Source organism: Eleginops maclovinus, chromosome 5, assembly GCF_036324505.1.
Source record: "Eleginops maclovinus isolate JMC-PN-2008 ecotype Puerto Natales chromosome 5, JC_Emac_rtc_rv5, whole genome shotgun sequence".
NCBI lineage: Eukaryota > Metazoa > Chordata > Actinopteri > Perciformes > Eleginopidae > Eleginops > Eleginops maclovinus.
The window spans coordinates 3910952-3924983 of record NC_086353.1 but is presented as its reverse complement, the minus strand read 5'-3'; the positions used below and the strand labels follow the sequence as shown (position 1 = coordinate 3924983).

Below are 14032 nucleotides of genomic sequence, written 5' to 3'. Positions count from 1 at the left end.
GGCAGATATTTATGTTTGCTCAGATTACGTTTGGACTGAATTTGCGAAATCTCTTTTTTTAACATAGGTTTTTACAGGATTATATTTAACTACAGGCCAAAAACTGTTCACAGATTTCATCCAGTCATGGATTTAACCAATTTGAATTAATACTTGTTATGTCTTCATATGGCGTGGTGTTATAAATAATCATTGAGTACAAGTTATATGTTTAAGTAATACTTTTTTTCTGACTGTTTGCAACCTAGCTTAGTACATATCATTGCAGGAAAATGTTGGACTACATTTTATGTTTTGCCTCTACTGCTGTAGAACGAGCCATACAGAGAATGTTAAACATTGGAGAAGTATCTCAACATCTACTGGGGTGATTGGCACACATGTTTGTACAGACACTCATGTGGGCCATGATGTGTCCTTATGTTAGACAGTTTCCTAGCATGCACTGGGGCAATTACATTACCGTCATCATTTTATCAGTGTAGCTACTCTGTCACTTGTAGTATTGAGATCTGCATGGCATTTTACTGCAGTGCTCCTCCGGATGAACAGAAGACTAATAACTTTGCTGGTCCCTTCATTTCATTTCTTGTGACATAGCATAGCCTATGGTGACAATTCCAATTCGCTTCTGCTTTGCTTTATCACCAAATACCTGAAAAACTAATGAAGTTCCCATCCGCCTCAGCTGTACATCTGCGTGGTAATAATAGTCACTGACGTTAGCATTTAGCTTAAAGCACTGCTGGTTCACAGAACAGCCTCACAGAGCTGCTAGCAAGGCTAGATGGTAACATAGTAATGTTTAAATGCTTCAATTCATTTGTGTTTAATTGGAGGCAGATACTGTATGAGATACCGTGGCAGGATTTACAGTAACTTTAACTTCAAAAGTTTAAATAAGAATGTTCTTCTTCTTACATTACCATCATCAATTTATCAGTGTAGCTGCACTGTCACTCGAATATTGAGATCTGCTTTCCGATTAGCATGTTATAATTATTGAGATTCTCAGCCTCGACAGTGAGTTGATGACTCTATGCAACAGTGATGATTAATTTAGTTCCCTGACTGCAGGGGAATGGCAATAGACATATGATAATTTTGTCTTTGAGTTATACAGTGGGAAACTCCTTGCAGGCACTGCATTCATTAACAAGTAGCTGTTGTGTTTGTCAGATAATCAGTGACTTGTGTTTCTGATGTCAAAAATGAACTGAGGAAAAAGTAACAGCTTTAATTGTAATTACACAATTATATAAGTTTCACACTTGGTTATAGTGTTGCCTTCAAAAGAACATACATGTTAAAAGATTAGACATTTTAGAAATTAACAATAAATGATTTAAGCAGTAGAAATCTGTCCGTATACTGAACTTTATAAACTTCAACGTCAGATAAACCATGTCTACAGATACAGTTACTTTGACAGTTTATGTGTTTTCTACAGGACACAGCTACCAGGTTCAGAGCAAACCTCAAGCGCAGTTTACACATCTTCTAAGGATACGACAATTTCATGATTGTGTCCTAACCCTAACCCGAATGAAACCTTACACCAGCTAAGCTAATAACTGAGAAACAGCCCCAGCATGTTTCGGGATTGCTCTCTCATTGTCCGGCAATTTTTCATTCCTGAACAAGCATTCCCATTACTCTATAATACCTTTACTTTGGAATTATAGGGACGATCAACACTTTTGGCACTACCTCTTCTCAAAACTTTCAACAGTGTGTTCTGTGGATTGGTCACAGTGGGACAAAGCCATGGAAAGAGATGGTTCTGTTGAGGTGTTTGAATGCCAACAAATGGGTTCTCCCCGTGTTGTGTTGAGTGTGTAAGCTAAATCTCAGCGGCGTGTTCTTAAAACCTGAACAAGTTCCACCAAAACTTCTCCGTACCACTGGAAACCTGTTTGAGTTTGGGTAAACTGACCCTTTAAGCATGTACTAAACCAAAGCAACCAATCGAAAAATGTTGAAATGTGAAAGTCCTGAGTGTGTTTAAAATGTCTGGCAGATGAATGATTTCTCCAGGAAAGGAGACAGTGAAAGAAAGGCTATTTTATTGTGCTCATTTTAATTTTTTTGACAAGAAAATAAAGAAAGAAAGCCTCTGAGAGATCCTATGGCAGAGCGTTCTCTCTCTCTCGCTCCTGAGTCATTCACTAGAAGTGTGTAACACAAGCCTCCACTGAGGGTTTCCTTGCATCATGCTCCATTGTCGTCTCTGTCTGTTGTCAGTAGGACCTCTATTTATTTCCACTTTCTAGGCATTGTTGTTTTAAAAACACAGTTTCTCTTCATCACTGTTCAAAGAATAGCAACACTGATCAGGGTCAGTGTGGACCGGTCGCCTCCACCGTCAGCTTGTTGTCGTCTGACTCCAGACGGCACTGCTACTCTCTGACACGATAAAATCAGGCCATTATTGTTCATAAACAGAACAGAAAAAAACCAAAAACAGTACTTTAATACATCGCTACATTGATATTACTGTTACTCAAAGAATGCTCAAGTGAGGCTTAAGAATCAAGCAATTATAAAATTGCAGACATGAAAGTATAAATTAAGAAACCAGGACATTTTTTCGATTTTCAAAGCAATGCTTTCAAAGATTAAAGAAAATCGAATGTTTTAAGGCTGTTGTTAAGTTAAAGCCACAATCTGGGACGCGTAATGCAAAAACAAACACGGCTCATCCGTTTCCTTTTGGATCAGAGCTGGAGTGTTTGCTGCAGAGGAACCGTGTCCATGTAGCTGCTGCAGTATGGGGAGAGGAACCTGTTTTTTTTACCACACTAATGAATGTGCTTTTGCAGTGCTACAAACAGCTGTGGTTATTTCACTTTCCCACGATTATGGCTTTAACTGGGCTTAATGACTTGAGCATTCTGAACTCATTATAGCAGAGAAAAGAGATTTTATACAGTGTTTCCATTCACCAATGAAGGGTTCATTGTTTGCCAGCTCTGTTGTTTCCAGTGTTTCAAAGTTGGAGTCAATTCTGTTTCAATTCAGAAATCGTTGTGGATGAGATTCAGTCAGTATAAACATTTGTAATTACAAATTGTTCGTCAATACTTTGAATCCTCCATTCAAAATCCACTGAATTGAAATGTTGTCGACTCCATCCCTGGTTTTACAGTCCTCTAACATGAGTTGCTGAATCACAGTTCTGTATAGAAAAAAACATCAGTATTTAGTTATCACATTTTTCTCCTCTTTTCAGCCTCCAGTATTTAGATCCTGCAGATATTGCAGACGTACATGTAGTCTCATATCAAACACGCTAGTGATGCTTATCACATTTTACTACAACACCTCTAATATCAGGAACTTTTTCCCATTGAAAACCTTTGATAAGGCAAAACCCCATTGCTATTACCTCGATAGACGTCTTATTTTGGGCTTCTCTTTGAAATTTGGTCCAACTGGTAACAGAAACTGGAACGTTGTCCATGATAATCTGCCCAGAGTGGCCATATTTAGTCATTTAGAAAGCCAAATGTTCCCTATTTATGTCCAATTCTGAAACACAAGTGGCCCTCTGAAGAAAGTTGTCTAACAGACAGATGAGGACACTGTTTTGAAATACAGCTCTTACATTAGAAACAGAAAATCCAGCTGCTAAACAGTATTAATTTCTCTAAGAATACATTCATCTGTGTATGGTTGTGGTTGTGTATGCATGTGCTAGAGTTGTCACTGTAAGGGTGATGGTGGGTAAATAGCTGGGGCCGGGTGAAGGGCCGTAAGGGTCAATTTACTACCACAGTACTTTGGTCTTAGATGATTGGAGGATAGAAGGGGAGCAGTGAGCCAATGGGTTGTTTTGTGCAAATTGATGTTGTTCTCGCAAACTGATGTGTATCGATGAGACGAAGAAGAGGTCTGTAAAGAGTAGTATTCAAAATCATTTCAAATACTTCCTTGTGATTTACCAAGTTGGCACAATGGCACCACAGTGGAACCAGAGGAATCAACAAATAAAAAGGTAGAAACCTGGGAGAATGGGAGGAAGGGGAAAAATAAATGGTTGATAAAACACAGTGGAGCTACAGTGTATCGGGAAGGAAGCTGAGAGTTTTAAGTCTTTTCCTTAAGAGTCGTTTTCTGATTTTGAACAGTGCAGATATGTTTCCCCTTTGGGAATTAAAGACATTCATTTGAAGATTAGAATTTTTTTTTTGTTCGATTTCAAAATCAAAAACGTACCGTTGTAAGGGAGCAGGTAGGTAACTAACTTGGGATTCAGATTTCTGAAAAGTCTCAAAGATTTCAAAACCATGTTGTACAAACAAAACAGTCACCTCTGTTGCAAATATAGATCTTCTCTCTCTCGTCTGTACAGCGTTCCCTCGTCAGGAGGATGAGGAGCGGGTGTGGCGCGCGGGGCTGGGAGGGGTGGGGGGGGGGGGGGATTCACCAAGAGAAAAAAGACGGGCTTGTGTTTGGCCCAGCAGAGAGCACATTCCTCTTGGTAGAAAAAGAAGGAGTCAAATGTCTCGTCCATCAAACTGTTTGTCTCTGTTGGTGTGCACTTCTCAGCGGAGAGGTTCAAAACAGTCAAAACACAGTCACACGACAGAACCATGCCATATTCAAATAATAGAGTATTAATGATGAGGAGCATAGGAATAATAAGAAGACCAGTAATGTAATAAGAATAATTAATAGTAATAACATATCATTCTAGGTTTTTTAAATTCTGTATACAAAAACAGTGGCGAGGAGAAGTTGGTACACAGTAGGGCTCTACGATCCCCCCTTTGTTTGATTTGGCACGTTATACTCTCTCTCACTGGCGAGAGCTACCTACTCTTTCTCAGCACAGTTTAATATTACTGTTGCCTGGCGACCCATCCAGAAATTGTCATTTAGATGTTTTCCAAATCACAGCAACTCTTTCAAAATGTCTCTTTTTTCGAAGCAGCATCGCAGGGCGCAATGCCAAAAAAACAACCTCCCTGGTAAAAGCGAAATCTTCAATCAATCCACCGCGGTAATAAGAATTGGTAAGGTTAATCTGCCATGGTCAGTTTTTAATCAATGTCGGTCCCAAGGCAGATTAAAAAGCGTAGCCATGATCAGGATGGGTTGCCCGGCAGCATTTAAGGTTTCTGCTCTTATTGTTGATTTTTTTTCTTCATTCAAAACTTAGTACAAATAGCTACATAAGTCGGAGCTATAATGTGTGTTACATTACAAAAAGTAACTCAGTCTCTCTATAAGTTATGATTTTCAATATAATATATTAGTTTGGTCCTTCTTCATGTTCTCAGAAGCAAAGGCTTGGTTTGGGTAAAGTGTGTGTGTGTGTGTGTGTATAAGTGTGTGTCTAGATGCTGTAAGTTGTGTGTATTTACAGGTCATTTCTGTATCTGTATCAATGTGTTATGGGTGCAGGTTTGTTATTCTCCATCTTCAAAGTGTTTGGGGTCTCCAGATCAGGTCTTCTGCTGGGCGGACACACCCTTCCAGTAGTCCAGTATGTCGTGAAGATCCTCATCCTTGGCGAACTGAACTTTCCGCCTCAGCGCGTGTCCTGCTGCAACGTATCCCTCGTCCTCCATGGAAGCCTGCCGGTGCCTCTTGCGGTGGAGTTTGAACCTTTCCCAAAGCCCCAGGGTCGGGGTGCACAGGAGCCCTTCATCCTCCTCATCTTCGTCGGGGCTGGAGCAGTAGCTGAGGTTGTGGTACTGGGGCGAGAGCGGGTAGTGTGGCGAGAGCTGGGAGTAGGCCAACTCCCGTTGCTTGGCCTGCCTGCTGAGGGTGATGGGGTCTAACATGGAGGGCTTACGGCCCCCGGGGTGGTGGTGGAGCTCCTGCAGGATCTGTGGATGGTGCTGCAGATCCTGGAGGTGCTGCTGGGAACCGGGATAGGAGTGACGGTGTTCGTTGTACTGGCGGATTCTCTGGGCTTCAGCCCGTAGTATCGCCGCTGCCGGGTTGACCGTACGAATGGCCTCTCCTCCTCCTCCTCCTCCTCCCCCTCCCCCTCTTTCTCCCCTCTCCCCGGGCGAGGTCCTTTCGATGTAGCGAGTCTCTGACGAGTGGTAGCCTCCTTCCGAGCGGAACGAGCGAGGGCTCCGGGCAGAACCGGGAGAAGAGGAGGTGCTGGGCCTTTTGGAGGTCGGAGGTGCCTCCATGCTGTGGTGTCGCTGCAGAGAATGATGATAGCTTCTCCCCCTCTCTTCTCTCCCTCCTCTTCCTCCCTTATACACCGGGGAGAGGAACTCGTTTCCTCTCTCTCTCTCTCCTTGCTCGGAGAGGAGCACCAGCTGAGGCTCTGCGGTAGAAACAGCCCCTCCACCTGCGTTAGAAGGGGATTTCATGCCCTGTTGAAAGGATGTAGACTCAGATTTGAGAGCATCTATGCAGTTGTTGATGATCTGGTTGACTTTATCAACTTCTTTAGCGATGGTTGAGATCTCTGCGACTGAGCCCTGGGGATTTGCTTGTGGCGACATCTCCCTTTCTCGCTCTCGTTCCCTCTCCCTCTCAATGCCAGATCCTCTCACCTCCATGTAGTTCAGTTTAGCAGGCTTGTGCACCGGTGTTTCTATCACCTCCTGCAGCTTGTACGGATCAATCTCAGCGCCCTGAGGAAGGTAGGGCATTCTGGACAGACTTTCTCCAGGACCTAGCTTTTGGGAAACAGACCCTCCATTTCCTCCCTCTATATCCCCTTCTCCACCGTACTTTAGCTCTATCAGCGTCCTTTGGATCCTGCTCATCTTTCTCTCCTTCTCCTGCATGATCCTCTTCTTCCTCAGGCAGTGAACAATGAAACCCAGGAAGAGTAACATGCCGAACAAGCAGCCCAGGATAGTCATGATGTAGTGGGTGGCTGACGACTGATTGGCTCTCCTCTCAGGCCCGTCCCGGCGACCAGTAGAGATGGTCAGACAGGTGTGGTTGAAGCGCAGGGAGTTTCGTATCGAAGCCACACAGTACCTGTAGTCAGTGTTGGGTTTTAAGTTCTTGAGCTCAATATCTTCCCTTTGACTTTTAAGATTCTGGATATCCGTGAAGAAGCTGTTGTTGTAAAGAACCAGGATGTACATTTTCTTGAACGGATGAGGGATCTGAACCGTGATCACAGCTGTTGAATGTTGCACCTGCTTCAGCGTCATGATGGGATTGGTGTCAGGGTAGCCTGACAGGGGACCCAGGCTGATCACCTCGTCAGGAGGAGTCCCGGAAGCACAATCGTCTAATCCGCAGGGAGAGGCAAAATCTGGGAGAGGGGTGGTAGAATCTGCCGCGCGAAAAAAGGGCGTCACGCTGCTACCATCATCCGTGCAGACGAGATTGAGCACGTAAAGGGCGTTGTGTTCGGAGGGCTTTTGGGGGTTTTGGCTCAGGAGGTTGTAGCCAAAGAATCCTTGAGGGGAGTCGCACACCATCCTCTCGCTGGTCCTGTTGGGGAAGGCCGAGAGCCAGCGCAGGAAACCCAGCAGCTCACAAGAGCAGTTGAAAGGGTTTGTGTAAAGTTCACAAGTAGTCAGCTTCGAGAGACCGGAGAACAAACCGCTATCTAGCACCTGGATCCTGACAAGAGACAGAGGGGATCATAGATTAAAAGGTGAGTTTTACCTTCATAAACATGCACATAGCTGAGTACAGTTTCCAATCTGTCATAGTAATAACTACTCCATTGATTTAGCGTTGCACTGCTACAACACTTTCTGTCTCATGATGGGGAATCATCAGCATCGATTAACTCTTCCCCATATTTTTAACCCTAGTTCCTACCTTACCCAAAATGCAACTCAATCACCAGTATGTAAGTCAGATGCAGTGTCTCATTTGCATACTCCCATAGCTACATTGCATGTCATGCACTGTAAACACACACGGTACGGGAATTGCTACCATGTAATGTTGTCTTAAATCGCACAAGGCTGCTTTGCCCTACCAGAGGTGGCGATTGCTGCTGTTAGCTAGCAATGATTGTTCGCGTTACCAAAAAATTAAACACTGCTTAACTTACCCAATAAGGGGCTTATTTTCTGAACCAATATAGTGGTTGAACATCTCGTAACTTCTGTTATTTAGCCAAGAGGGTGTTTTTTGAGGGTGGAAAGCGCCCAGTGTTGCTGGATTGTCTGACTGTTACCGAGTGCACAATCTAGGTACTCATGGTGCACATCATTTTGCCATTTTGCAATGGGATGCAGTTAAACAAAACAGCATCATTGAGCTCCAAGCCGCAGAAGGATTTATATATATATATTTTTTACTTTTCAAACCTATGCTGTAGTAACCCTTAAAACCTGTAAACAGACTTTGATGTGGTATATCTGCAGGCTTTCCCTTTAAAAGCGCTTGTAACTCTGTCTCCTTGTACTTCAGGTTCTGGTCTTAAACATTTCCCAGAGTACCTTTCAACAAGCCCCTAAGAGCAGTTAAACTTCTGATGTTACTTTTACATTTAAGTCAAGGGATCAATACCATTTAGGGGGCTGATAGTAAGAACGGAACAGTTATTCCCACTGAGAAAAAGTACCTCAACCTATATTGTAAAGATGGCTTGGTGCAGCATTGCATCATACAGTAGCTTACTGGAGAAAAGGTGAGAGAAAATTGTATCCCTGCACCTTCTGCTAGGCTGTTTTTACATATATACTGTATGCCTTTGGGTAGAGCTATACATACATAAACTATATATTGTTATTATTAGTTTACTGAGAAAACTGTCAGTGAGAAAAAAGTTTTCTATGCTTTTCCTGCAAAACTTTTTTCCTAGTAAGTCTTCAAAACATCTGTGCAAAATTGAAACATTTAGAAAGCAGCCCCTGATCTTGACAGACACTTAATATATTCTCCTATGTAGGAATGTTGAAACCCTGTCATTGTCTAGTAAGCTTCATACACTGATGAAGGGCCAATCATAAACCTAGAAAGACGGGTCAGATTGTGAGTAGCCTTTTTCCTTTTGTTTCGTAACTCGAATCACAAACAAATAAGTTTAGAGTTAAATTGAATTGCTACAAAAATGTTCATTAAAACTATTATTTTTTTAGTGAAAAGAAACAAACCCTTGCATCAGTATTTACGTCAACCACATCTTAATAAACCACTTTCATTAAACCATAATTAAAATTGCTCCTCATTTATATCGCAGTCTTCTAATTGGCTAATCATCAACTAATTGTTTAAGTGCTTCCACATCGTGTTCTCCCTCTCTCTCTCTCTCTCTCTCTCTCTCTCTCTCTCTCTCTCTCTCTCTCTCTCTCTCTCTCTCATTAGACACACACATGGCCCCGAGGTGATACCTGTTCATGGAGAGGTCGATGTTCTCGAGGTTGGGGCATTCCCAGAAGCTGTTGTGTGTAACAGCCTCGATGAGGTTGGCTTGCAGGTAGAGATACTGCAGCTTCCCCAAGCCTCGCAGCATCCCCTCTGTCAGGTTCCTCAACTTGTTAAAACCCATCTGGAGAACCTGGAGAGACAAACACAAGTGGGATTATTCTAATCTCCGAAGAGCCGGCCAGCGCAAAGCATCACACACGCTACAAGCTGGAAACATGCAGAACAAACAGACGACGGTTCAGCACAATTCCTGTTTCACATGGTGATCTAAGCCTCGATGCTGCGTTTCATTTACTAAGATCTGTCTTGTTCACATTTTACCTCCTGGCTCCGCTCCAGCAGCTGGGATAGAAGTGTACTCATGCCAGCTCATTATGGCTGCATTCAGATCAGTTTGAAAAAAAACAAAACTTTTGCCTGAATGTTTTCTGGAAGCTATAGTGAGCCAATGTTGTCCTTTATGTGCGTCTGTGTGTCTATCTGTGTGTTTCATTCGGCAACAATTCAGATCCTTTACTCAGAAAAGTAGCAGTAGCACAGTTTGAAAATACTCCTTTTGATTACAGACCTCAATTCACAGTTCTGGATATTATTAGTAGCACTAATGATGGAAAACCTTTTTACTACGGTTGGTAAAATACTGAATGCACTTTTTCAAGGACAGATAACGAAGACCCGAGTGTATAACAGTGTGTATGGAAGGATGTTTATTACCTAGAACACAAGCACTATTTTAGGCATATGATAAGCTACACTGCCTGGCCCAAAAAAAGGTCACACTCTAATATTCGTTGGACCGCCTTTAGCTTTGAATACGGCACACATTCGCTGTGGCATCGTTTCCACGAGCTTCTGCAACGTCACAACATTTATTTCTGTCTTGCTTTCATTTTTCACCAAGATTTTTGTATTAATGACGGGAGATTAGGACCACTGCGCAAAGTCTTCTCCAGCACATCCCAAAGATTCTCAATCAGGTTCAGGTCTGGACTCTGTGGGGGCCAATCCATGTGTGAAACTGATGTCTCATGCTCCCTGAACCACTCTTTCACAATTTGAGCCCGATGGATCCTGGCATTGTCATCTTGGAACATGCCCGTGCCATCAGGGAAGAAAAAAATCCATTGATGGAATAACCTGGTCCTTCAGTATATTCAGGTAGTCAGCTGACCTCATCCTTTGGGCACATTGCTGAACCTAGACCAGACCAACTGCAGCAACCCCAGATGCCCTTTTTTTTGGCCGGGCAGTGTACTACATATTAGGGTTTTTATCCTGCCTTAGCATCAATGTGTAGCTGCATTTCTAATGTTGCATTTGGTTGAACTGTTCATTTTAAGTGCTTTACACAGTGCCGGTTAGTTTAAAATACCCTTTTTGGTGTAAAACAATGACAATACTTTAACATTATGAGCACTTTAAGTCTCAAATACATGTAAACGGGTGGAATATTTCCCCCTAAAGTGGTAGAATAAAGTATCTTGCATTCCCAAATACCTCAACCTGTACAAACACAGTACTTGCACTTTCCTCCATTTGGGTGTATTCACTAACAAGTGCAATCATGAGTATGTGTTCAAAATGAAGATTGCTCACCTGCAGGTTGAATTGCCCTGAGAACGCTCCATCTTCCACGTAGCTGATATCGTTCTTGGTGAGGTTCAGATAGGTGAGGTTTCCAAAGCGGCTGAGTGAGGAAAAATGCACCGACCGAATCTTGTTCTCATTCAGCCGCAGATCCACAATGGTGCTGTTGAGAGAAGAGTGAAAGCTGTAGATGTTTGAGGCAAAAAAAAACATCAACAAAACTCATTTATCCAAAGTGTCTTTTAGCTCAACATCCTGAGCATCATAACCGTTTCTGTGACTTCATTTGCACATTGCCACGAATGAATTGCGTCTGGATCTTGATTCATAGCTGCACTTGTTGCTCTGGTCTTTCTGTTGCCCAATTCTTTATATAAAATGCCATCTTCTTAGTGCTTAGTACGCATCACACATACACCATTGATACTGTCCTGTGTTTGAACGTGCATGTGATAACAGAGAATAGAGAAGAAGAAGAGAGACGTTTATTGTTTGGGAATTCATTTGCTGGTAATGAAGACTTATTAGGACGCCTTTAATGATGGATTCACCTCATAAATCATGACACATGGCTCCTCTCTACAAGATAATACATTATGCACCTTTAATAATGAAGACTATTAGTATTGATGATGCTGGTCCTGAGATTGCAGATGCATTTAATGATAAATTCAACTCATAACTTCCTCTTATTTCTGGCATCACCCGGAAACTTTTTGACATCCTCTTAGAGCCTCCTTTTTCATACTTGCTGACATTATCACTTGTTGACATTAGATTGTCTGCGTTGTCTTTGTATTACGTTGATTTTGTACACAGGACATTTAATGCTCGTCCCTCCAGGGAGAACGATCATTCCTCTGTTGTTCTCCCCTGGTTTCTTTCACTTATTCCCCTGTTAATTGAAGGGTTTTCATTGGGAGTTTTTCCTAGTACGCTCCAGTGGTCTAAGGACAAAGGGCATCTGTAAAGCCCCCCAAGGCAATGTGTAATTTGGGATATAGGGCTGTATAAATACAGTTTGATTGAGCCATTATACTTAAGAAAAGTAGTTCCTAAAAGGTTTCTAAGTGCCTTAGAAAATCATGCACCAGCACTCAGAATGGTTTGGCTTATTTGAAGCGCTTATACTTGCTTGTTTCTTGCTGTGCATGTGTGTGGTGTGTGTGTGTGGTGTGTGTGTCGATGTTTTATTGCAACAGCTTAATGAAAATTAAGGATTTATGGATTGATGGATTGATTGATTGTCCTCACCTGTTAATGTGCGAGGGGATGGCCTCATAAGGCGGCTGGTTCATGCTGCAGATAGCGAGCCACACGAAGCCTTTCTCGCCTTCGATGAGCCAGCAGTCGGCCGTCACCATTGGCAACCGCATTATTGACAGCAGGGCGAGCCAACAGAAGAAGGAGCCGGCGGTGGACAGGACCACCGATGAAGAGCCTCCGGTCACGTTTTGTCTCTGCCGTCGCTGTCCTGTCTTCTGGGCCATTTGGGATGTCGTCACAATATCCATTGGAGAAAGCCGGGCAGAGGTGCCTGCCATCTAACATTTACTCACGCTGGCTAGTGCCATTTGAATAGGAGTTAGGGCTTGTTTGTACAGTAATGTCAGTGAGTGGTTGCCTTTTTTCAGATCTGCTGCTTGAAGTGTAGCCACAGCATGGTAAAATGTGTTTCACTTGTCTTGGTTTTGTACATTAAGTCGTAAAAGGAAGGAGGTTTGGTTCGAATCACTTCCTTGGCAGTATGTGTCTCTAGGTAAACTGTATCGATTATTTAATTAGGGGGTCGCATTTGATTTGTTGTGTATGAATTGGCAAAAGGAAGCGGTCCTGGTGCCAGATTGGCTGGTGCTCATGTTTTCCGTGGCCATCTGCATCGCTGATTGGATAAGCACCTCTTCTCTTTCTTCCTCATCGCTCGCTGCTCTTTACTCGGTGTGAGAACTCGTCCCTGGAGGGAAAAGAGGGAGACAGAGATGAGAGGAGGGTGTTGTAAGAGAATCGCTAATGAAACACAGTGGTTTTATACCAACAAACACAACCCTGTTACCAGCCTGATGAGAAAGAGGAAGTTATTGCTTGTTATATAACAATCTGGCACACATACACCCACACACAAATGTATGAATGCACACACACAGCTCCGATACTCTGAAGACCTTTTTTGACAAGTCCAATTAGCGCACATTGGTGCAGATACACAACGAGCACCTGCAAATCTTAAAAATACACACAGCTTATTGCTGCACACACACCGATTTCTGCCACCCTATTAGCTTCTGGGCCTTGATGGACCAGCGCTAAGAACGGGCCCTATTCTGATACTGTGTCTAATTAATTAATCTGCTCTAAATAAAACACTTCCTGGGGAAAAAAACAGCTGATGGAACGAGAGAGATAGTGGGAGGCAGGGGAAAAAGAGAGGCTTCAAGAGCTTGTGGAGTGGTGAGGAGGAGGATGCAGAAGTGGGTGCAAGAGAGTGGAGAGGAAAGATGTTTGGGGGAGGGGGAGGGAGCAAAGAGCGAGATAAAAGTGAGGGATAAGGCTTTAAGGAGGAAGTGATTCTGTGAGAAAAAACAGGAGGCAGGGATGCAGAGTGGCTTTCTCCGTCTGGGGAATTTTCTCGAATAGTGGCTCCCTCTTTTCTCTGAGAGGCTTTATTCTCAGCGGTGAGAGGAACAAACAGGATGTGACATTACGGAGGGGAGAGAGAAGAAGTGGGAAGAAGCCAAAGGTCCGGCCTTCCTCTCAGGCATCTTCTGGCTGCTCTTCCCCGCCTTATTGATTACAGATGAGTGGCGAGGCGGAGAGGTGCTGATGTGTCACCTCTAATCTAAGAGGGAGAGCGAGGCTTTCTGAACTTTTCTTTGTCCTTGTTGAAGAGCAAAAGTCCTGACGTCACATCCTGGTTTAGCTGCTGTTCCTCGGGCCTTTGTGACTCACTCTTATCTCTGAATGAGAGTGTCTTTGATCATTCTTCATTAAAAAGAGGAGGGGTTAAACCATGCATATTCTCGGATAATGATGATGTACTGCGTAATTACAACGCGCTCCGTTAAAGATGATGTTGACCAATGCTCTCTTCTTTTATCTTTCCAGCTTCTTGTAGCTTTAATTTCTG

The 14032-nt window shown here is 43.1% G+C and overlaps 1 protein-coding gene across 1 annotated transcript; it reads right to left on the bottom strand.

Annotated features, from left to right (window-relative positions):
• Positions 1 to 1223: 1223 nt before the first annotated feature.
• On the bottom strand, positions 1224 to 12452 carry LOC134864079 (protein ELFN1-like). Its single transcript, XM_063882847.1, has 4 exons — positions 12163 to 12452; positions 10918 to 11071; positions 9285 to 9451; positions 1224 to 7557 (listed from the first exon to the last, which is right to left on the bottom strand). The coding sequence occupies exons 1-4, from the start codon at positions 12450 to 12452 to the stop codon at positions 5451 to 5453; spliced, it is 2718 nt and encodes a 905-aa protein (XP_063738917.1). The 3' UTR covers positions 1224 to 5450.
• Positions 12453 to 14032: the final 1580 nt, after the last annotated feature.